The sequence below is a fragment of the Cucumis sativus genome, chromosome 2 (genome assembly GCF_000004075.3).
Source record: "Cucumis sativus cultivar 9930 chromosome 2, Cucumber_9930_V3, whole genome shotgun sequence".
Classification (NCBI taxonomy): domain Eukaryota; kingdom Viridiplantae; phylum Streptophyta; class Magnoliopsida; order Cucurbitales; family Cucurbitaceae; genus Cucumis; species Cucumis sativus.
In genome coordinates this window covers 19,672,671-19,697,664 of record NC_026656.2, presented here as the reverse complement: position 1 = coordinate 19,697,664, position 24,994 = coordinate 19,672,671, and the positions used below count along the sequence as shown (strand labels likewise).

General features: G+C 30.3%; 3 protein-coding genes across 5 annotated transcripts; all 3 read left to right on the top strand.

The window, feature by feature from the left end:
* Positions 1 to 8,232: 8,232 nt before the first annotated feature.
* Positions 8,233 to 11,759, top strand: LOC101208034 (transcription factor bHLH145). 3 transcript variants are annotated; one of them, XM_011651374.2, is made up of 4 exons: positions 8,233 to 8,406; positions 8,745 to 9,362; positions 9,512 to 9,658; positions 9,763 to 11,759. In XM_011651374.2, exon 4 carries the CDS (start codon positions 9,781 to 9,783, stop codon positions 10,867 to 10,869), a length of 1,089 nt encoding a protein of 362 aa, XP_011649676.1. In that variant the 5' UTR covers positions 8,233 to 8,406; positions 8,745 to 9,362; positions 9,512 to 9,658; positions 9,763 to 9,780; the 3' UTR covers positions 10,870 to 11,759. The 3 variants fall into 3 exon arrangements, with proteins under 3 accessions (XP_011649676.1, XP_011649677.1, XP_031736797.1); XM_011651375.2 differs by having other exon boundaries at positions 9,747 to 11,759; XM_031880937.1 differs by having other exon boundaries at positions 8,249 to 8,462.
* A 2,781-nt stretch (positions 11,760 to 14,540) lies between these two features.
* On the top strand, positions 14,541 to 15,675 carry LOC101216451. Its single transcript, XM_004152563.3, has 2 exons — positions 14,541 to 14,818; positions 14,925 to 15,675. The coding sequence occupies exons 1-2, from the start codon at positions 14,715 to 14,717 to the stop codon at positions 15,286 to 15,288; spliced, it is 468 nt and encodes a 155-aa protein (XP_004152611.1). The 5' UTR covers positions 14,541 to 14,714; the 3' UTR covers positions 15,289 to 15,675.
* A 4,883-nt stretch (positions 15,676 to 20,558) lies between these two features.
* Positions 20,559 to 22,327, top strand: LOC101208276 (serine/threonine-protein kinase-like protein At3g51990). Its single transcript, XM_004152698.3, has one exon. It carries the CDS (start codon positions 20,751 to 20,753, stop codon positions 22,230 to 22,232), a length of 1,482 nt encoding a protein of 493 aa, XP_004152746.1. The 5' UTR covers positions 20,559 to 20,750; the 3' UTR covers positions 22,233 to 22,327.
* The last annotated feature ends 2,667 nt before the right edge of the window (positions 22,328 to 24,994 follow it).

Below are 24,994 nucleotides of genomic sequence, written 5' to 3'. Positions count from 1 at the left end.
TGTAGGTATTCCATCAGAATAAACATAAACACAAGTTAATTCTATGAAACAAGTTTTTTTGAACAATGTGTATAGAAATTAGAGATTAGATGTCAAAAAAATAAGGATGTGAATTCGTGGAAAGTAGATGAAGATTGAGGTGATGCCAAATGGAATGATGTTTCTTTAGGTTTGGTTTTGGAGAGGAACTAATCCGTCTTTCTTTTTATAAAAGGAATATATAACTTCTCAATAAATTTAAAAGAAATTAAATCAATACATATTTGTTTTAAAATAAAAAAAGATTATTAAGTAATAATAATAACTTAGTTGGGTGGAGTGGGTGGAGAAAAGGTTAAAATAAAACTATATTTATGAGGTTTTGGTTGTGGGTTTCGTTTGCCTCAAAATCATATTTTGCATATTACCGGGAAAATCATGAGCATGCCATATGCACGTGTTTGATGATGGGAATTATTTTATTTTACTTTCTCTTTTTTCCCCTTCAAAAAATCAAATCAATCCCACTTCTCAACTCCTCTCCCAACTTCTCTTCCAATTAAACCAAACCTTTCAAACTTTCAAATCATAAATACACTTCTCTTTTTATTCACCTCCTTTACTTCAAATTAAATCACTCTACTCACCTATTTTTACATTAATACAATTTTAGAAATTGGTAAATGATTTATAATTATTCCAAATAAAACACAAATAGGCTATATTATATATATAAAAGTGGGAGGAAAAAGGTGTAAGGAAGTGGGCAGCTGCTTAATTGCATAGGCAAGAAACGTGGGGGCATGGATTCCTTCTCTCTTTTATTGTTTTTCTTTATTTCTTTTTTGTAATTGGATTTGGTATTTATAATTTTAATAATGAAAGGAACCAAACTTTGATATTTGTTTATTTATGTAGTGTGTGTTTAAGTGGGAAAGGGTGGTGGTGTTGATTGAGGGGTTTTCTTTTCCTCTTTTTTAAAAAAATAGAAAAAGAAAGGAGAAGAAAAAAGAAAGAAAGAGGGCTTTGGAAGCGTGAATGTTTTGTTGGAGAATCCACAACCAAATTGGCTCCACGGCTGTATGTCCCACGCGCCCCACCACATAACCATCCATCTTTTCTTTTTTTCTTTCCCAAATTCCAAATATATCCCTCAATTACCCTTTTTTTTTTTTTTAATTATATCATTACATTTTTAATAATTTCATTTCCACCCAAATATTCAACCTTCACCTTTATTCAAATCTTTCATCTATTGTTTGTAATTGAATTTGGTAAAATATATCTACTTGTGATGTTCTCACTTAATCGATTAGAAATCATATTATTTCAAGTAAATAAATATTGTTTGAAAACGAAATAATCATTATTGTTTAGAAAAATTGACTTTTATTTGAGTTTTATCGATTCTTCAAAAAAAAATTATAAAATAATTAATAAATGTTCGTGTAAAAATAAAATTTCATGATTTTATTAAATATTAAGTTGAAAAAGATGAAAACAAATTATAATTTTGTGTTTTTTTCATTAGGATCAAGTTTTTTTATACAAAAAATTATAAACATTTTAAAACTATCTATTTTGTTCTATCTGAGTAAATACTAATGTTAAGTATATTTTTTTATGTTAACTAAATTAGAAAAAGTTAAAAAGCCCAAAAATGTTTCTGTTTTCCTTGAAATTTTATATCAAAATTGAAAATAATAAATTTAAACTATAAGATTTAATTTGTTTTTCTTTCTATCATTTCATTAAACCCATTCAAATTATTGGGGACCCTCATGTCGACTATTATTTATTTATTCTCTATTCATAGAAAGTAATTTGCAGTCAAGCCAAAGGTATCTAGTTGGAGCATTATACTAATAAATTATAATATTTGCAAATGTAACGAATAATAATCATTTTTCCATTCCCATCTTATTTTAAAATTCAATATGCTGCTTTCTTAGCATGGCTTTCTCATATTTCCCCATTTGTTTATCAAATAAATTTATCCATTCCACCTTGTAATTGAATTATTTTATTTATTTACTCTTTAAAAAATTACAAACCTTTGAATTTGAAATTAATAATAATAATAGTTTAAAATTATCATATGTGAAGTGACGTGGATTAATTGTATGTGAAACGACGTGGAAGCCGCATTCACCAATCACCCTTTTAGATAGATCCATTTTTGGATGTGGAGCTCACCTAAATTTTTACTCCAAAAGAATATTATTAAGGTATGATTCAATTAAATTTCTTATGGGTATTCATCAACAAATCATTTAGGAATCAAATTTGTTTAATATTATAAACAGCTAATTTTGATGAAAATTTTATGATATAAGGATTAAACTATTAAAAATCTAATATTGTAAGGACCAAATTGTTAGATTGTTAGAGGCGTTTAGAAAAATGAGTAATTTATACGAGCTTTAGAGTTATGATAGTATACCTTTGAGGGAATGATTATGATAGTATGTGTTTGGAGAATGATTGAGAAATTAGTAACACAGTGAAAAAGAGAGAAATTAAAAAACGTGAATTGGGTTAACATAACTCTTCTCCCAAATAACCCACTCCACTCCCCATAGTCTTAGGAATCAAACGCCCTCTAGAATTTAATAGTACAACTCTATAACAATTGAATCATTTCGATTAAATTAGTTTTTCTTTTAAATGAAAAACTATCGACGTTGTGTGAATCTGAATTGGTATGTAAATTATAAAATTTATAATTTTTTGAAGTTCGTTACAAGTTTAAAAACATTTTTTTTAATACAGTGCAAAACAAGTAAAATAATGGTAACTTTGCTCATTTGAAAACTAGTGAAATATATAATAAACCTACCCTAATATTTTAAAACGCTTAGTTGGATGGTTAGTTGTAGAGATTTTTCGCATTATTTTTTCCCCCATTGTACTAAAAACGAGAGGTACCAAACCCACAAAAGTACAAAAAAAAAAAAAAGAACACACACATACACATTTATATTTATATGGCATATTAGTAATATATTAATGGCATTTCTAATTTTATATCATATTATCACAAAAGTTATTCAACAAATTCTAATTGAAAATGACCTTTCCAACCATACTTGTCAAGATAAATAACTATAATTATATTGCATTCAAACCCAAAACAAAAAGAAATTATATAGGATGTAAAGTTGCAAAACAAGTCACTAAAACATGATCTCAAAACCACACACTTGAGAAAATATTTGTTTATGATATATGTGTGGGCAAAAACTTTAAAAAAATATTATTTATATATTACCTTTTAATTTCCGTGTTCAACGTATATATCAACTTTTACAGAGTTATAAAAAATTTAATTTTATCTACTTCACATTATTCACATTTTTTTTGTTATTTTATTAAATTATTGAACAATTTCAAGATTTTATCATAAAACCATCTAACGAATCATAAACTTTGATGACACAAATCAACTCTACATTTAATATACACAATACAAGCATAAATATAAGCTGAAGCATGATTGGTTGAAACTAAAATTATATATATAATCCACTAAAAAGATCAAACTTTTAGACGAATCTATTGGTTAAATGGTCCATCCATAAGCATATAAAAAAAATGATAGCACAAAATTAAATGATGAGAAAATAACCAAAGGGAAAAAGGGGAGAGGGGGAGAGGGGTCATTTTCAGTTTCTTTTTGAAGGTTTTATGGAGAGAGTGAGTGAGAGGGGAATTATGAATGTATAGGTATATTAAATATATTTTATAGTGTTGGAAGGGAATTTATATATATAAGAAAAAGAAAGGATAGGAAATGTGTTTTGGGTATTTGGTGGGTCTCCTTACTGTTCCCTTAGCCCCAAACAAAGAGCCGTGAACCATATAAAAACTATATGTGTGTCTATATATATATTTCTTACTCTAATGTTTGTAAATTTTATTTTATAATATTTCCTCGTTACTTCAAATTGATACACATTTAGGGCACACCCGAATCTCTTCTCCCAAATCACATACATCTTTTCCTTTCCTTTTCTTTCTTTCTGTTTAGTCTTTTAATTAATGTTCTCCACCCATGCCTTCCCCCCTTTCCTTCTTCCACACTCCACTATATATTTTTATTCATCCCCATTATTTAATTATCCTATTTATTTCTCTGCTTCTCTTTTTTTTTGTTTTTATTTAACATAACTTTTCGTTTAACTGTTTGAATGATTAGAGTGTTTTTGGTAACCATTAAAACTTATTGTAAGTATTTATTCTCCAACCGTACTCGAATGCTACTATTTATCTCTACTCAATTTAAACAGAGTATTAGTATCTTTATAATTTTATTTTTTTAAATATATATGTACACATTTTTGTTTTCGTAACACACATACAAATGTTTGTAAGATTGACATTCACATTTTTATTAAAACAGTCACGTAGGCAAAGCAAGAATAATTATCCTATAACAACTTCGTTAAGAATATGTAGAAAACCAATCGGCATTCAGAGAACAAGATTTTACTATTTTAACTTTTTTCTCATATCCGCTACACCATTTAATTTATAGTTATTTTACAAAATTTGAAAAAAAAGTAAACTCAAACGATTTTGCTGGATTTTTTTTTTAATCTATGGTGTCTAGCATTTGATTTCATTCCATGGATATGTTTCTTCATTACTGGAGCATTATTAGATTCAACTGTAAGTTCTTGATTATGTAAAGTATAATTACACCTTTACTTGAATGATTGATTAAAATATTTAATATCTATAATATATATTTGAATATTTCATTTTATGTTACATAAATTATTTTACAATACGCTACAAACATAGGTATCTTTATTGACATTGAAGTTACCAATAACGTAAAAGTATTTGTATGAGAATTTATGATTTGTTTGATATAAGAAGGATGTTTTTTAACATGTATAATAAAAGTTGATTAGAGAAATTGTTTGATACCATATATAATCCACAAAATTACTTATAAACAATTTTGAATAACAAATTCTAAGTTGTGAAAAACAATATATTTATTCACTTGAATGGTTAAAACAGAAAATATAATACAATTTAAATTATACATAGAATGAAATAGTTTGTGGGAACCAAGGATGTAGATGTGGATGTGGATGTGGATGTGGATGGGTTAATCCACATCCTCACATCCTCACATCACATCATAAAAAAGTATAAAATATGATTGTACACTATTAATTAAAAAGTGCAAAAATTGCGAGTAAAAAGACATCATTACCCCCAAGATCCCAAAAGTAAGCAAGCAATCAATGGCAACAAAATGGGAGAAAAACTTATGATTGGTCTAAACTTTGATGAAAGGGGTCCACGTCATCTTCGTTTGAACGGTCAAGCTACAAATCATTAATATTTATGCAATACATAGGATTCCAGACCTCATCTTCTTTTCTTTTATTAGTAATGAACTTTTCTTGTTTCTGCTGCTCTAATGCTTACTGCTTTTTACAAAAACAAATTTCCCCTTTGAATCATTGGAGCAATGCCCTTCTTTGGCTTTCGCTCCTCATAAAGATGAGAAGAATGATCAATTGAATCAATCACCAATATTTGTTCCCCTCAATTCTGTTTTTAAGTCGTGTTTGAATGAACACCACTGTTTTTGTGCTATTCTGTTCTTTTTATCTCAATAATTCTTCCCATATTGCATTCGTGGGGCTAAGTTATTCGATGTCGTATTTTTTGTATCCTTCTTTTTTAATCTATAAGTGTATATCTCATGTATTTTTCATCCTCAACTTGATTGCTTTGCTTTTGATTTGGTTATCTTTCTCATTGCTTTATTGCTTTTTTTCCCTTCCTCTCGTGATCAATGGAAATGACCATTGAGAAGATCATTAGGTCTAATATATTCTTTCTTTTCGGTCCATGCGATTATTCGATGACTATACCTTTCTTTTTTCTTTTGTAAAATGCGACTATGAAGAATTTAAATTTTTTTTATCTCAAAAGAACAAATGCATGTGGAAGATCAACTTGTTTGATATTTGACGATAATATTTAACCAAATTTTTTATGTAAAAATATATAATAAAACCTAGTGTCAATCTAAAGTGCTATTAAATATAGAAATATACGCCACATATTTTATTTGATACAAATAAACGTACATGTGATAGAAAAAGAAAAGTTTGCTTAAACTTCAATTCTAAACATGTAGCATCAATTGAGATTGGGAGTTGCTAAAGGATTGAGAATATATATCTCACTATTTGTATCATAAAAATGTATCTCATACATGTATTTGAAAAAAAGTTAAACAAATGTGATATAAGAAGTAGAAAACTCATTTATAAAATATGTCTATTTATGATTCATCTACCCTTTTATGATTGATTTTGTCGAAGGACCACGATCCAATATGTAGCAAACGGTCATTTTCAAGATTTTACTCACCATCATTTTGTTTAGTGTTCTCCTTCCTCTAAAGAACATGTACAAACAAATTATATCGTAAAGTGGTCAAGTAAACACCTTAGACTTAATAACTTTGTTCAAACTTTATAATGTGCAAAAACACTTTTTCCTTCTTTTGCTTTAAATAAATATAGAAAAGACTTAAAATTTTGTAATGACTCAAGATGTGTTTCACAAAATTGTAAAACCAAATCCAGTTAATAACATTCTTTTTCTTTTTCAAATTTTAAACAAGCATTCTTCTTGTTTTTCAAATTTTAAATTATAAATATTTATGTGCATCATTTAAATATAGCAAGATAAACTAAAATAATTTTAAAAATTAGAGTAATTTTTTTAAAATTTATGATATTGATAGACATATTTATATTTGATACAATCTAATATTTTTGTTACATTTTACTAGTATTTTTAATAGTTTTATCATTTAGAATAACTTAATTAGAATGTTTAATTAAGGGAGAAAGAAATAGTATAATATTAAAGAAGTTAAATGTGAAAAAATAATATAGTCTCAACAAAAAAAAAAGAAAAAAAAGAAAAAAACAAGGATGAGTTTTAACACCATTTAGTTTCTGGTTAATGAAGATTAATTCAAACTATTTCTCTCCCAACTCTCATAATTTATACTTTGCATATTTCTTAACAAAAAAAAAAAAATAGTTGAATTATTAACTAAGTTATAAAATAAAGAAAATTGAGATCTAGTTGTTAATTTTCTTTGTAAGTTTTCAAATTTAGTTTGGGTTTATTTTTTTAACAATGGTAAAAAGTGATAATAAATTAACTATATGTTAAATTTTAAGAAATAAAAACAAGTTTATTATTTCTGAATTATTCTATCCACATTTAATTTGAATCAAAACACAAAGGAAGCACATTAATAATACATAAGCCAATGAAAATGGTGAACTAAAAGTCACCAACAAAATTATAACAAATATTGAATTGTATAATTGGTTTAGCAGGATGTGACTTATAATTTTATATGCTAACATGAGTATAGTTATATATATACATATATATTAAAGTACTTGTTATGTCTCACAAACTTACTTATGCGAATTTTTTATAGTATTTTTTTTTAAGAATTATAAATTTAAAGTATTAAATTAATAATTTTAAAGTTGAAAGATATAATTAAAACTAATAAAAAATAGAAATGTATTTTATAATACAGTCAATAATACACCTAGAAGGAATATACAAGAATAGATACCTTGAAATAAAACATTAATATAGAATAGAAGTGTCTTAACAATTTTGCACATATTAGGTTTATCCACACAAAATGGTTGAAAGGTAAAATATAGACAATTTTATATAACAAAAAGATTATGCTTTAATTATTATAAATAACTGGATATTCATCGGTTAATTGTAAGTTATAAGAAATTAACATTTCACTAAACCATAGAACGTGGTAAATAAACCCAAGGAAAAAAGGCATTGGATTGGTCAAATCAAACGAGGGTTCGAGTACTTTGACTAGACCCTAACCCTCCGTCTCCGACGTCATCATGTAACGAACCACGACGGCCACGCCTATTCACGGCCCACCCGGCCCAATCCCCACGGGCTCTCACTTTTTATTAGAGAGAGAGAGAGGAACGTAATTGGCAATGTTACCGCAGTTCCATCATTGTACACTTATACCTTGCGTGCGTCCGTCACGCACGTAGGAGTGAGCCTTCTCTTTCTCTTTCATTTATTTTTTTATTTTAAAAAAGATTAATTTAATTTGACGGGAAAATGCAATTGCAAAATAACAGTTATTAATTTTAATTTTAATTTTAATTAGTGAAATTGAATTCTATATATAATTTGAGACTCCGTGCAATCCACAAGTTTCGGCTTTGACCGTATTCATTGTTTCTTCTTCCTCTTTCTCCGTGACGCTCTTTCAGTACTGTGTACGAATCTGTGTAAATCTCTCAGCTCAGCTCACACACCGTCCTTCACTCTTTCCACGCTTCTTCTTCTTCAGGCGATTTCCTTTTCGTGAGTATTCTTCCCTCCTTTCCCTTTTCTCGCCGCCCTTCTATGTACTCTCAACAGTAATTCCCGTTCTTACATCTCTTATTTTCATCATCCTCTTTCGATTCCATGTATCTCCAACTCTACAATGATTTCTTTCTTTCTTCTTCTTATTCTACTGCTTCAATGATCTGCGATTCTGCTCTGCTGCTTTACCTGTTTTAGCACCATTTTCTTTAATTACGTATCTTCTATAGCTCAAGCCGACTTTAATTGATTGCTGTTACATGCGTGTGCACTTTTATTACTCTATTGTTATTATTTTTGTGATTTTCATGTGAATGAAATGGAAAATTTTGCAGGAGTTTTCAATTAATTGTCGACGGAGCGAGTTTTTGGAGATCTGTTTGTGGATAAGGTTGGAACAGTATGCGGTGGTGTTTGAGTCTCTCAGTTGATGTTTTTCGCAAAGTCATTTCGTTGAACTTATACTGTAAAGTTATTCTGTAATTCTTCTCCAATCTTTAGATCGATTCTTCTCTTTTTGTCGCCATATTCTTAAACGGTTATCACCCATGGGATCCAATTTTCTCGTCGTTGTTCCTTGCTATGTCCTCCAGATTAGTTGAAAATTTGGATCTGTTCGTTCTTTTTGAGGAATTCGGTTTAGTTATCCGACTTCCATTTTTCTGCTTTTTTCTTTTCAATTACGCGTTAAGAAGGTGGCTGGCTGTGTGAATCTGATTCCATTTTATTGGACGAATCTTTTTGATTTGGATAATACGGAGACTGTTGGTTATTCTTCTTTGGACAATTTGTGCTATTATTCCCCATATTGAAGGGCTAGGGTTGTAGTTATGGTGTGCCAAGCAGCTACTCAAACAAGATTTCGAACATTGAAACACGAAAATGGGATTGCTGGAAGTGCCACCATAATCGTTAGAGTCATAGCATGCTTTCAACCTCTCCAGGATTGTCAGGTTCGTAATTAATACCTTAAATGATGCCGTCTTTCTGATTGATAAGATATTGAATGAATGTTATTTATGATATCTCTCGCCTTCTTTCTTGATGAAAATACATATCTGTCTGCAAGTGAACTTATCCCCATTTTTGTTCTTCTTTCCAGGCTGAGTACTTTCGTCATTTGTTGAAACCAGTCACGTAGATAGGTTTCGTATTTCTGCGTTCATATTAAGCTGGCGTCTTTTATTGTTTTTCTTAATCCTGAAAGATACAGAAACTGCAATCGCTAGTTTTCAACGCCCTCTTTCTGGTATGTTTTACTTCTACTCTTCCTCCGTTTTTGTTGGTCCTTTCCCTCTGCTACAGTTTCTAGCATGTTCCATTTTTCAGATATTTAGGGTCTCATTCGTGCAGGTAAATTGTTTTGATTGGATGGGAGAAGCTTGGGAAGCAGGACGTCCTCCTAGGCTTCTTTTTGATTGGGAACCATCGCTGTTAAATTCTTTCAGTGCTGCACCGAATCTGGGCCGACCTAATCTCGTTGCTTCAAGTATCAGCAACAATATGGTTATGAAGAATGGAACCTTTCCAGTAAGCTCTGCATTGAAGGTCCCTCAACCGCAGGTAGGCCTAGTGAATGAACCACGTAGTTGGCTTCATTGTTTGGGACCTTCACAACAAGCTACTTTACCCGTAAAGAGTCCTATCTACAATGATAATCTAGTGGCTCAATCGAAAGGACTTTTGAAAGAGGATGTGGCGCCTCTTTGTGGCTCTGGGACTCAGCAGAAGGGGTTTCTTGTCATTGATCAGTCAGCGGATAAAACAACTTTGGTTTTATGTTCTGGAGTTGGTGGTCCTCTCCAATTACTTACTTCATGGAGTCCACAACCTAGTGCTGCTTATAAATTTAATGGAGAAGATACTAGAAATAAACAAGATTTCATTTATGACTCGAAACCAGTTTTGTCTAATGATTTTGCTGAGAACCATGAGACTGATGAGCAGAGTGAGATGCAAGAAGACACAGAAGAACTCAATGCACTTCTCTACTCAGAGGATGAAAGTGAATTTGATGAGGATGAAGATGAAGTTACTAGCACTGGTCATTCACCAAGCGCAATGACAACTAAAGATAAACGGTATCCATGTGAGGAAATGAACGAAGAAGTTGCTAGTTCTGCAGGTTCAACGAAGAAACGGAAAATTGATGGAGGTTTTGATGTAATGTCAGTAATGGACACTGCAAGTTCACCGATGCCTCGAAGATCCCCCGAGTACGAGGACGATGCTGAATCTAATTGTGGAAATGTAGGAAGCCAGGATATAGAGGATGTGGACTCCTCGTCTATCAACAAAAAGATAAGAAAAGAAAAAATACGTGAGACTGTGGGTATTCTTGAGAGTTTAATTCCTGGGGGGAAAGGCAAAGAAGCCATCGTTGTACTAGACGAGGCAATCCAATACTTAAAATCTTTAAGACTGAAAGCTGAGACGTTTGGTCTCAATACATGCTGCTGAGTTCATATGTTATTATGTTCGAATAAGGTCGGATTGAGATGATATTTCCAATATTGTTACGCGTTACTGGATGAGGTGGAATAAGGCGTTGAAGTCGTAGTGTAGGTGGGTGGGTGGGTGGGTGGGGAGGGTAATGCAATTGTAAGATTTGTGTTTAAGAACTCTCCTCCCACCTGAACAAGAAGGGGGGAAATGGATTTGTTGAAGGCAAAGTTTTGGGGGTGGGGTATGAAAAGAGGTCCCAAAATAAAGAGGTGCACGCCCTTGTTTAATAGGGCCCCCTATTCTTACTTTCTTTCCATAATCCGTCTGTTGGGAGTGGAGTTTGATCAAATTTGCAGGTAATGAAGCAGTCAAAGGCTTTCCTTCCACTTTCCGGCTTGGTACAGCTTTAGAACTGTTGGGATTTTCTTTCTATTCTTGCTTTGTGAAGGGGGGAAAAAAGGAAAAAAGAAAAAAGGGGATGGGTAAGGAAGAATGAGTTTATGAGTTATAATTAGGGTTGGTATTTGAATCCAAAATTAATTTTAGGGTTGGTGTCTTTATGCCTGTGTATGTAAGTAGCGTCGCATGCAAGCATTTATTATGATAATGAGAGCGATGTGTTTATTTTATTATTATTGTTATTGTTTTTGGCTGGAAGTGTAGGAAAAAGAAGAAAATGTAAATTGGTGTTGGAGATGATGATGTATACAGTAGAGGAGGAGAGTGTGGGGACAAGGGGGGAGAGTTAGTGCATTATTAAGAAAGAAGGATATGGGGATATGGGGATATGGAGGATGATATTGGGGATGTGTATGTGCATGTGATGTGGCACGCGTGTGTGATTTGAGTGGTTCCAGTTTTACATATGATCTTCTCCTGATCATTTGTGATGCTTTTATGCCTTAGTTTTTGTTTTTTTCTTTTCTTTTTACCTGCTTTTCTTTCATTTCTGACTTCTGTAATCCTCCCTTTGCTTATTTACTGCTGTAAATCTGCTTCTTGGATTTTCAAAAACTTACTGTTTTTATTTCATTAAAATGATTCTGATTTTACACTTTTGAAGTTTCTTTGTCAATTGTTATTAGAGGAGACAAAAAGTTTAATTTTTATGATTTTTTTTATTAAAATTAAATTAAGCATCTAATATTTTTCTTTGAAGCTAAATGAGTCCAAACAAATAAAATTCATTTCATACTGCAGATGTTAAAACAGTATTTTGATTTTAAAATACCTTGGAATGGGTGATATTAGACGTCTTCAAAACTAGACCACTAATATTTTTTTTTAGAGGTTGTTAAAAAATATTGAAAATATATAGAAGTCAATGGTTTTGAAAACCCAGGTCTTGTTTAGAAAATCGAAATTGGTTATTTGTTTTTTTATAGTTTTGTTATCAGTTTTTATTTACAAATAATAAAAGAAATTAGTAATTTGTTTTTTAAATATTTTGTCAATTTAATCATTTTTAGCAAATTTTACTAGATTGTTTGAGTTCAAGACATCCATGAATTCTCTCGAATTAAATTTTATAAGAACTTTACAAATAATATTATCATTTAACCTCATATACATAATGGGAGTGATTTAAATATGTCATTCATTTCTTCTTGAGGATTTACACTTCATTAAAAAAACTACAAAAAATGAGATTTTTCTATGAAAGTCAAAAGTGTCCATTTTGCAACATTTGACAATTTCCCTTTTTTCTATCGTTATGTTTAAACGTTTTAGTACTTCTGAATTAAAAGAAACAAAAAAAAGTGGATTCGTTTCCACAATAATAATAATGCTAATCAATTTTTTCCTAACTTTTAATTCGAGGAAAACATGGGCAGAGAGTTATTTATTTTATTATTATTTTAAAAAAATTAATGTTGATAGTAAAAGAAAACTTAAATAAAATAAAAATTGGGTATTATATGAAAAGAAAGCTAATAATCTTTAAAAAGTTTATTCTCTATAGTAGTTTTATATATGTAATTGGTAGAGAGAATTTAGCTAAAAGTAAATTGAGTATTTTGTCCTCTTTAAATGAAGGTTGGAATCTAATTCCCCATCCACATCAGTTGAATGGTTGGAGATTATTAATAATACTTTTTTCTCCCCTTTCTTCTTACCCCACATCATATCACAAGAAATTTGGTCACTTTTTTTTAAAAAAAAAATTAATTCACCGATAAGGTAATTTGTCACAGAATCGAGAACTTATTATACTTTGGAAAGTTGATGAACTAAAACCTCAGATAACAGAAGGTTATCTTCCCTTGAAAGAGCAGTGGTCCGATCATAAAGGTCCAAGCCCTGAAAGAAGTCCTTGTGGATGTGGACATCCAGAGCCCAAATACTTCATTGCCCGGGCCCAAATCGATAGGTTACAATACCCAAATATCGGCCTTGGTTCAATCTCCTATTGGGCTGAGCCTTAAATTTATGCTCGGCTTAGCTCCTCCCTCTTTAAAAAGGGAATATGTGGTAATTTTAGTATTATGGTGGAAGGATTCATTGGATTCCATTAAAGCTCTTTAATTTTCAAACCTTTTCATTACACAAATTTAAAAAATACTCAATTCAACAAATAGCATTCTCTAATCTTCCCTTAAATTTCAAGTTGATTGGAGATTTAAGGTTGTTATATCTTAGTCAACAATTCATATTATATACCAATCAAAACAATACTCACGTTTGGCATATTTCTTTAATCATATAGAAGATAAAAGTATTTTATTATTCCATTTGCATTGTTAATAAATCACTTGCATAACTTTTCAATAACACATTTAATTTCAAGAAGAAAAAAAATGGTCATTTTGATCCAATGAGATATTTGATCTGAATTTTACATTAAAAAAAACATAATTTTATGTATCAAATTAAGAAAATAATTATTTGTTTTGAAACTTGCAAATATTTTAGAGGTTTTAATAAGGCTTCTATTTATGTCTTTCTACAAATAAGAAATTTTGCGTTTCTTATTTTGGTGAGTATCATAAATGATTAGTGTCCATTGTCATACCTTCCAATTTTTCGAATTTCAAATTAAATTAAACCATTGTAAAAAAGTACACTTTACTTTTTATTTTTAAATGGTAAAAAACAAATTGTTCATTAAATATATACACACACATACACATACACATATATCAGTCATTTTATTTATAGATTTTTTGTTTTATTTACATACTTATACTTTAAGTTTAGTTTAGTTGTATTCTAAAATGAGTATAGTTTATTTTTCCTATCTTACAATTGATTTTTCATAAATATTTATTTAAAAAGATTTATAATTTAAGTTTTGAGACTTATAAATGTTTGATGTGTTCAAAGATGTTTGTTTTTGTTGAATAGGTTTGGGTGTTTGATATCCATAACACTCATTGTTGACTCATCTTTAATAAATCTCTGGGTCACAAAATTTGTAATTTAATGTACATATTAAAAGACCTAAGGCATTGACCCAAACACAACACCTTTTTGGGCTCTCAACATTTAGAATGGAATTTTCCTCCACTCTCACTTTCTCTCCTCCCTCTCTTTCTTTATTTCTAACACAATTGACTGACTTTTCCTCCTAAAGAAATAATAATAATAATCTTGTTGACTGCAAACTAAGTTTATATCCCAAACTATATTCTTTTTTATTCTTTTGTATTCATTTAATATAAATTGTTTTATTTTGGAAATTATTAAATTCATTATTTTATTGGTATAGCTTTTCCATGTATAAAAATGACCACAAAGAAACACACGGTTTTGCGTATAAACTCCCTTTTGCCTCTCTGTAGCCTCATATACTTCTCCATCTCCATCTTCATCTTCATCACTATATTTCACATCTTTTATTTTTTATTTTGTCAATTTAAATGACAGGATCCAAATCCCAATCTGAGTGCTGCATGTGTGGAGATTTTGGTTTCTCTTTTGAGCTTTTTCACTGCAAAATCTGCCAATTCAGATCCCAACACAGGCAAAACTTTCTTCCATTTCTTTAACCCTCCCCCACGTCCCCCCCCCTTTTGTTCTTCTCTTTTCAATTTCAATTTCAATTTCTTTTTCTTCTTCTTAATTCTCAGGTACTGTAGCAATTTGTATCCCAAAGCCGATTGTTACCGAATATGCAATTGGTGTCTAACTCTAAACCAAGAATCGAACCCCAAATCCCCAAATTCTTCTTCTTCCATCATCAACAACAACGATCAATTCCCCAATTTTCGATCTCAACTCAACAAACCCATCAAAAAACAAAGCTCCTCCTCTCTAGTAATTTTGCCTCCTCCTCCTCCTCCCCCTCCGCCTCGCCGGAGACTCATTTCCGTGGATGAAAAACTCCGGCGGACTAGATCGGAGGAGATTTCCCACCGGACTGGGATCAAGCGGCCCGTCATCTTTAGGAATAAGGTCAGAAGGTACAAACTTCTGGACGAGGTTTCCAGCTGAAAATTAATTTTCAAATCATATTTCTGTTTCTCTTCTCTTTTCTTTTTAGGATTACCAAATATTAATGGAATAGAAATTAAAAAAAAACAAGTGGAATCCACCAAATAAGTTGTTGAGATTATTGGTTGTGTATAAAATAGATCTGTTAATTATGTGTATAAATAGTGATATAATAACAATTAAAGATTAATCAAGAAAAAAATTAGTGTTTGTGTCAATATATAATTGGGTTTGTGAATTTGGAGAGTTTTGGGAGAATGGTTCCACGTCGAGGATCGCAGTTTGCCAAACACGGTGCTCTATCATATATGTGACAGACCAATCATGTTCTTCCATGTTCACAAATCCTAACATATAATATATATATATATATATATTTATAGCTTACTTTTTCTCTATCACAATAATTAACATTATGCCAACTTGTTAAAAATACACACACACATTGCAGTTAAATTAAAGTTTGGAATCTCTCTACCTCTACCTATATATAGATATCCTTCAACTTCCAACTAATAACTTTCTTCTGTCTCTTAGTGCAACAAATGTAGAGTTGGAGTTTTGAATCTTCAATTGTAAAAGAAAATAGTGGGTAGGTGTTCTCATTGATTGAGCTATTGTTTTTTAGAGTATGAAAAATGTTTAAAATTGACTTATCTTCATCCATATCACTGTAAAGATACAAATAATAATAGTAACAGAATTTGAAAGTAGAATTAGAAAAAGTAAATAAAATGAGAAAGAAGAGGCAGTGAAAAAGGAATGGTTTAGAGTAATTAAGAAAGAGAATAGAAATGAGATTCGTTAGGGGGAGTTGGGGAGAGGAACTATGGAACATTGAGGATTGAGTGAACGCCATTGACACTCAGATTCCTTTGAAGGTTTTATGATGAGAAAGTAAGTGTGTCTTTGTGATTACAATGCCAACTCATCTCTCCATTTCAAATTCTTCTTCTCTTTTTTTCTTTTTAATTTTTTTTTTTTTTTGAGGAATAATGTAATGAAGATGACGTCTTACTTAAAACATTGCAATTTACCATAACTTAATGTTTCATCCATTATTTTAAACTTTACTCCCAAAAAATGACAAAATAATATGAAGGTTGTACCAAACTATTTCTAAAATATGTATATGCTTTCAAAATTACTTTCTTTTTAGTAGTTGAAATTTGACGATGACTTTAAAATATATACTAACGAGGTTACAAACTAAATAGAGCTTAAACAGTTTTTATCATTATTTCCATAAATTTAATTCTATATTTTACGTCTATTTAAAATTATTTTTTAAGTGTTTAAGCATTTGAAAAGTCATTTGTAATTTATACCAATTGTTCAATTTTTTTAATAGTTAGTTCAATGATTATATAGGTTTGCGTTGCATAAGCTATCACTTAAATAAACCATTTTATACGATACCTATGTTTTAAAAATAAATAGTTTTTTTATACGATAACTTATTTGGTTTGAAAGCATGTTCACATTAACATGTTAGTTCGACCTTAATTTGTCAAATAAAATTTAAGTTTGGAGCATTATCTTTTCTTATTAACCGTAAAAAATTTGGAGAAATTTAATATAAAAAAATTTAGAGGTTTAAAATATAGCCCGAACAAATGGGATAAGTTTCAAGGTTGATATATGAACATAAAATAAAGTTTTTCTATTCAATACAGATAAAATAAATTGGCTTTTTATTACGAAATACAATCATAAACTAAATGGATATTTATGTCTGTTTGTAGGTGTTGAATAAAAAATGATGCAAAAGAATGTATATATAGAACCCATAATTAATGAGGCAAAAAGAAAGATTAGAGTTGGCCAAAAATAGAGGCTATGAAGTTGTACTTGTTGTCTTCAACATTTTGGTTGATGTTATCATTATTTTAGATGAGTCCCTTTTTGTTTTTATTTATTTATCATAACCTTTTTATTCCTTTTGCTTTCTTACATAACAATCATCATTCATTCTGCTTAAACTAACTCTCTCAATTTACATTTCCACATTCAATTATAATTTGTCCCCTCGTTTTATCAATTTATATAGTATTTTGCATTTTAGTGATTAATTGTCTCCAAATTCTATATAGGTAGTTCCCTTCCAAGAATTTCAAATTTTCAACTTGAAAAATAAAACAAAGATTCTTAATTTATAGAATTTTTAAAAGTTTTGGTAGGTTAAATTTGTAGAGATAATAATTCACTGTACAACAATATCTTAAAAAATTACAGATATAGTAAAGTTTTTATTGTTGATTATAGTCCATCATGGTTCATTATTGATAAACTTTGACAACAACTCTTTAATTTTTTTTTATAGATAGTGGACGAGCTTCACTAAGATTTGAGCCCAATTATTTAGGCTTTGGGTCAAATTACATCCTTTAATTGGACAACCTTTTCTTATTTGAAACTTGATTCTAATATTATTACTCAATCTAGGTTTACTCAATCAAAGGAAGCGTAACCAAAAGAAAAAAGATGTAATTATAAATATAGCAATTAGATTTAAAATAATTAAGTATATGGTAACATTTTTTAAAAATCGTAAATATAACAAAATAAATTATAAAAGTTTATCACTAATATAACATATTTGAAAATATCGAGCTATATCGTCCATATATTTTGCTAGTTTAAAAAAAGAATTCAATTTTAATATTGAGTATTAAAATTTCATATTCATAATCACAATTCCTCGCGGTTCTTCTTTATTCCATATTGATTAATGGAATTGGAAATGAGGCCCATGGAGATGCCCAATGGACCCTTATTCAACACCACAACTTCCTCCTCAATTTCAAGAGCCCATAGTTTAGTCGAATGGACTCTCTTTCACTTTACCTACGCCTTGATTACCAAAGTAATTCCATGATTAATGTTAAGTTCATTTGAAAGTCTCTAAACCATGGAAAAACAATATGCATTCCTAAAATATTCAAGACTTTAATATGCTAAAATTTCTTCTTCTTTTTGGAAGTGTACTGAATTAAGTATTAATTTTGGGATTGGGGAGGTACAATAAAGAATGGAAGTTAGGAGGTGGTGGCAGTGGAAGTGTGTTTGGTCAAATAGAATGGACCAACTTTTCGACTCTATTAACTCACTCTGTCACTGAATCCAACCCCACCTCTCACTTACAATACATTTCCATTTTTTCTATTTATTATTATTGCTTTTCAAACATTTAATTCCAACCTATCTCCTCTATTTTTATGTTTCCTCTATTAAATTAATTAACTGTCCAAAAAATAAACATCACTTTCAATTCAATTCCAAAATAAAAGATTATTGAATTCTAAGCAAATATTTAGGAGTAACATTGGCCAATTATCTAAATTAAAAACTGTCATGCAAATGATAAATTTAGAATTTTAGAAAACTTATATTATTGTTTTATTGACATGTGATAAATTAAAAGGCTGCATTGGGATATTAATTTTTTAATCTGGGCGTATTTATTTAGTCTTCGGTATTAAAAAGAAAGTATCTTTCTGAATTGAAAGTTTTGGAAGGCAGAAGCAATTAAAAATTTAGTAACCTATTAAATATTTTAGAACTTTACACTAAATATATATAAAGTTCAAAGTTTCATCAACAGTTTATTAACTTTTAATCGGTTTTCGTCCTTCCGAACGAGCATTATACTTTTTATTCTTTTTACTTTTAAATTAACATTCTTTTTATGTGGAAAAACCCAAATACTATAGGGGTTGTTTACAAATAGAAAAATATATATTAAAACAAAAAAATCATTGCATTTAATTTTTTAAAAACATAAATATTTTCCCAATTGTCCCTTTTTTTTTTATATAAAATTTTATAACGTTGAAAATTAAAAAATAAATTTGAGAGGATATTATTTTTAGAGATTTTTCTTCTATTTAAAATGTCATATTATAATTTAAAATAATGAGATAATTTTAAATATATTTATTAGATTTAAAATATTAGTGTATAGTAATATTTTTAAAAACATTGCAAATATAGCAAAATTTGAGACATACTTGTAATTTTTTTTCTAAATGTTGTTGTATAATTAATTATTATTTTAAAAAGTTATACGTATTGTAATTATCTTAAAATAAAATTATAAAGTTGTTTGATGGACTTTTTCAAACTATTTTTGAAAATATAGTAATTGAAAATGTACATTTAAAAAACTTAGATACAAAAAATGAGTATATTTTGATGTAAATTTGATAACTAAAAAACGAAACACACATTCTTCAAAAGTGGGAGACTAAAAACTAAAGAGATAATTTGTTATTGTTGTTCAAATAAAGTATGACTTAGCATAGTTTAAATTAATTATAACTTTGAAGAAAAGAATTATCTTCAACTTCACCTATCCTATGAGTTACTATTATTTTTTTGGACAATCCTTACTCAAAACCCTCATTCAATTAGAAAATGCATCATATTTATTTTTTGAACATAACGTACTTGTGAATTAAATGTTTGACTCCAATAAAAGTAATGTTAATATGATTAAATCAAAAATATTTTAACATTTAATTTGTTAAAGTTAGTATTATCCATGTAGAAATAATAGTAATTAGAATGAAGGAGTAGCTATACTAAATTATAATAAAAACAAACAACTTTTGATGACAGTAAGTCAGCAAAATCTAAGTCCATAACGTCGTGTTTCCCATGGAAACATTTAATGCACATCAACCTACACTTAAACTTCCTTCTAAAGTTTCAATAAATACACTCCCAATATTTATCCAATTGCTTCAATCTATAAATTATCGGGCGAAAACTACAATTAGTATTTTAGCACATAAAAGAAGTTAATATAATTTAATGAAATAATATTTTTTAACTATTTTCTTAAATAACTAATTCAAATATAAATTTAACATAATTATTTAAAAAACTAATTGACCCGGAGTTTAAGGTATGGATTAATTGAATACAACATCGAGCAGTTTGAAAATATGTGTAAAAATATAAAAGACCAGTCAAATAGGTGTAGAAATGATAAAATAAAAAGTATTAAAAGATTGTAAAATGATGATAAAAAGATTATAGGTTTATGAGTTTTATTTATTTAATATTGAAGAGATGAATGAATTATTGAGGAAAAGAAAAAGAAAAGGTCCCGTAATGGGATGATTAATCAATTAGCCTTTGCCTTTATTTGCAGTTATAAATAAAGAAGCTTTATTTTGTTCGTGAAAATAATAATAATAATAGAAAGAAAAAAAACAATAATCGGAAGGGACATAAAGACCCCACAATTTATGAAATTCAAGTGGGGAGGCCGGGAAGTGGATCTTCCTATAAATTTTTTACTTTGAAAAAAGTCCAATTTGCACGCTTTTGCATGCCCCCAATCAAATTATTTTCCCTCTAATTCAATTCGTTTCATTTCCTCTGCATCTTCATGTTTTGAACCTTCGCCTTTTTTCACATTCTTCATTCTAAACTCTCACTCCCTTCTTTTTCAAATGGATTTCTTCTTTTCACCCTGTACTTCTGACTCTGCCATTTCCATCTGCGGCGCCTCCGATTCTCTTTCCTCCCACCTCAAAATCAAACCCAGAAAGCCTTTTCAAATCACACAATTTTCTTATTCCGATCTTCTCTCTTCCACTAATTCATTCTCTCCCGACTGTTTTTTAGGCAAAGGCAGCCACGGCGCTGTTTACAAGGCCCTTCTCCACGGCGGTAAGCTCGTCGCCGCCGTTAAACGTACCAAATTCACAAACCCATCTCCTAGTTTTCACTACAACTCCTGCCAATTGCCCAATCACACTCCTGCCGAAAACGAAATCGAGATCCTTTCCCAGCTTCGACACCCCAGAATCGTGAATCTTATTGGGTTTTGTGTCAATTCAAAGGACGAGAAATTGCTTGTCGTTGAGTTCATGCCCAATGGCTCTCTTTACGATCTGCTCCATTCCCAATCTAGACCGCCCGGTTGGACTCGCCGACTCCGGTTTGCGTTACAGGTCGCAAAAGCGGTTCGAACTCTTCACACGTCCAACCCGCCGGTTATTCATAGAGATATTAAGTCGTCGAACGTTTTGATCGACGGTAACTTCAACGCGCGTCTTGGGGATTTTGGTTTAGCGTTGAGAGGACACGTGGAAGATGTGCGAGTGAGATGTACGCCCCCGGCTGGCACGTTGGGTTATCTTGATCCCGGATACCTCGCACCGGCTGATTTGAGTGTTAAGAGCGACGTTTTTAGTTTTGGGATTTTGCTTTTGGAGATCCTCAGTGGTCGAAATGCTATCGATGTTCACCACAGTCCCCCGTCGGTCGTTGACTGGGCCTTGCCAATGATCAAACATAGTAATTTCGATGGCCTGTGCGACCCACGAATCGGGTCTCCCACTGACCCGGCGGTGATTCGTTGTTTGGCAGTTCTGGCCGCTAACTGTGTCCGGGTTGCCGTGCAGAAGCGGCCGGATATGGCGGAGGTGGTGGAGTGTTTGAAGGCAGCTAAGAAGAAGTTGCACGTGCCACCGATATGGAACAATTTAAGGCCGCGGAAACGACATGTGGAGAATCTACAGCCGTTGATTTCAAACTTTGATGAACCCGACGGCTGTGATGAGCCGATGAAGGTTTGCCGGATGGGTAGCCGGAGGAATCGAAAAGTGTCGAGTGTTTCGAGTACAGAGTATAAAATTAAGACGAATGGGCGAGTGGTTAGATCGAGATCAATGGGTTCGGTGGAAATTAATTCTAATGTCGGCGGAAATTATTACTCTTCGTTAAGTGGCCGACGTAAACACAGCGGCGTCGCAATGAAAATTCCGACTATGAAACTTAGTAAATCGAGGTCGGTGGGAGTGTCAGAGAATCCAAAGTTTGTTGAATGTTGTAATCGGAGGGCGGGAGCGTTTTTGCCGGAAATTGAAATGTCGAAGTTGATGATTGATTGTGAATCTAAATCTGAGAAACCGTTGTTGCAAAATTAACAATGGAGGTGAAAGTTTAAATTTTTTGTGATGGATATCCATTTTATCTTACCCATAATATGAAATGTGAAGAATATGATTACTATTTTCATTGATTCTTTTGCAAATCTCTTCTTTTTTTTCTTTTTTTGCATATTCAAATAATGAGAAGAATTAATTTTATGGTTTGATTGGTGTTGATTCTTTTGATAAAACGAAAAGAAGAAGAATGATAGTTATTTTGCACTTTTACAGAGTTGCCATGAATGATTATTCTTTGGCTTTTCTTTTTTTCTTTTTATATAAAAAACACTTTTTCTTTACTTCAAAAAAAAAAAAATATAGTTATTTTTTGAGGTGGTGTGTCTGGCAAAGTCTAAACATATGCCAATGATATATATTCGCATGAATCATTGTTGTAATTGTTTATTACTCACCAACAATCTGTGTGCATGACCTTCAATGATTTTCAATAACTTTTTTTAACAAATGATTTTCCGTAAATCTCCCATGGAAAATAATACTGTTTAAATCATGTTTTTTTTTTCCTTTTTGTATCTCAATCACACTTAAATTTAATCAAATATCATATACTCGATGTGCATATGACTTATTACTATATGGAGGTGCTATCTTATCTTAGAGGTGCTCGAAATCCTTATACGTGAAAGTATAAGATACTTTAGGGTCAATCTATTAAACTAATTTGACTAAGTTAGTTAATTCGAGCATAAACTATATTCACATTTTCTTGTTAACTTTGTTGTTAAATAAAGCTTATAATTATTTCCAACAAAAAAATATTGGTATAATTAGTCTTTTATATTTAAAATTGTTTGTTTTTTCTTTATAGTTTAAATAGATAACTTTGAGAGAGTTAGATTTGAATTTTGTTTTTCTTAAAAGATAACGAGGTATTTGTCTAAGAATAAGCAAATAATGAGCTTTTTCACGGAGTATCTATGTTTAAAAAACAAGCTCCACCAACCACGTTTAGAAATGGTTTAAAAATATTTATTGACATTGTTAGAAAGTTGACTAAACATATAAAATGATGATGTCAATAATATAAAACAACGTAGGTATCTTAATTGAAAATTAAATGTGTAATTTTGATTAAAAAAAATTAGCAGTTTAACTTTTTCGAACTACAATAATCCATGGGCAGTTTGGCGTAGGAGGTTGCAAGAGTCCAACACAAAGGAAGTCAAAGTAAACAAATATTTTAAGGGGTTGGTAGATTTGAAATTTCATCCTCATTTCAAGACTATTAGTGACATCCCACTAAAGGGTGGTCTATATATCATATTGATTTCTTAATAAGTTCTTAGAATTTTGTATTTGAATATTTAATTGACCTCGTCTTTTATGATATATAAAATATTCAAACATTAGCTTGACTTTTAATTAATCAATATAAAACACATATTCAGATACATTTAAAATAATTAAAAATATCATATCAATATTTTTTTTAATTTACAAATATAGTAAAATTTATCAATATTATAAGTCTATTATTGATATAACATGTTATAACTATTGATCTATCACTGATAAACGGTAAGAATCTATGAGTGATAGTTAAATTTTGGTATGTTTGCAATTTTTTAAAAATGTTGTTATATTTGCAAAATCAATAGATGACATATTGCGTAAAGAAAATTGTTGATAAACTAATATAGTTTATTAGTGATATATCAATATTTACTATATATATGGTAGACTTTTGACTTGGATAGATTTGGTTATATTTGTAGTTTTTTAAAATGGTTGTTACATACTATTATGTTTTGAATATGATGGGTGTATTTGCAACACGTAACTTTAAGGTGTTATGGTATATGGATTAGCCATGTTTTGAATTGGGCCTGAATGGGCGGAAGAGAGAGACTAAAAAACCGAGAGAAAGCCCAGAAGGAAGATGGGTTAATAGAGAAGAGAAGATTAAGGTTAATGGGCTGGGCTGGGCTAGTTAGGGAAAAAGGAAGAATAAGGAAAAGGAAAAGAAGAATAAAAGAAAAGCGTAAAGAAATGGAAGTGAAGGGTGAGACAGAAAGAGTCAGAAAACAGAGAAAGAGAAACAAAGAAGGAGACAGAGACAGAGACTGAGACATCCCCCACTCTCTCCCTTTTATGAGGTCTTGTCTCTATCCCTCACTTGTCCTCTTCCAATCTGACACATACAACCAAACTTTCAAAATTTAAAGGCAAAAAAAAAAAAAAAAAAAGGGAAAAAGGGAATCCAGAGCTCTGATTCTTAAACGGAACGGGATAACTTAGCTGTGGGGTACGGTACGGCATGGGATACCGTAATGTGTTAAATATGGTTGTGTGTGTTTGTGCCGTCATTGGGTACGTGCCTGTACACCCTACCAAAGTGTGGAGTTTAAGTGAACCGGCCATCCATATAACATAACTCTATAAACCCTAAACCCTCTTTTTACTGCATTTTATGGGAGAATCATATTTATATCTCAAATATAATTGGATGATTTATATATAGAGAGAGAGAATTTTGATGTATTTTGAATATTATTTTCTTGTTTGTTGATTTTGATTGTCTTGAATCGGATGTATTCCTACAATTGAAGTAATTGATTTGATTTTGTTTGTAGAAACTTATAAGGTGACTTAATTTTTATTTTAAATATTATTTTTACCATTAAATAACGTTAATGAACAATAGATTGTTAAGAAAAAAAAAAGAGTCTTTTGAGACTTATTACATATAAGAGTGAAAGAAAGTTTGATTTTTGACTAATATTTCTATTGAAAACAGA

Bases quoted from the DNA above. Each gene is read 5' to 3' on its own strand.
- LOC101208276 (XM_004152698.3), top strand. From the start codon at position 20,751: ATGGATTTCTTCTTTTCACCCTGTACTTCTGACTCTGCCATTTCCATC.
- LOC101208034 (XM_011651374.2), top strand. From the start codon at position 9,781: ATGGGAGAAGCTTGGGAAGCAGGACGTCCTCCTAGGCTTCTTTTTGAT.
- LOC101216451 (XM_004152563.3), top strand. From the start codon at position 14,715: ATGACAGGATCCAAATCCCAATCTGAGTGCTGCATGTGTGGAGATTTT. The intron at 14,819-14,924 runs GCAAAACTTTCT...CTTAATTCTCAG, and splicing joins CAATTCAGATCCCAACACAG to GTACTGTAGCAATTTGTATC.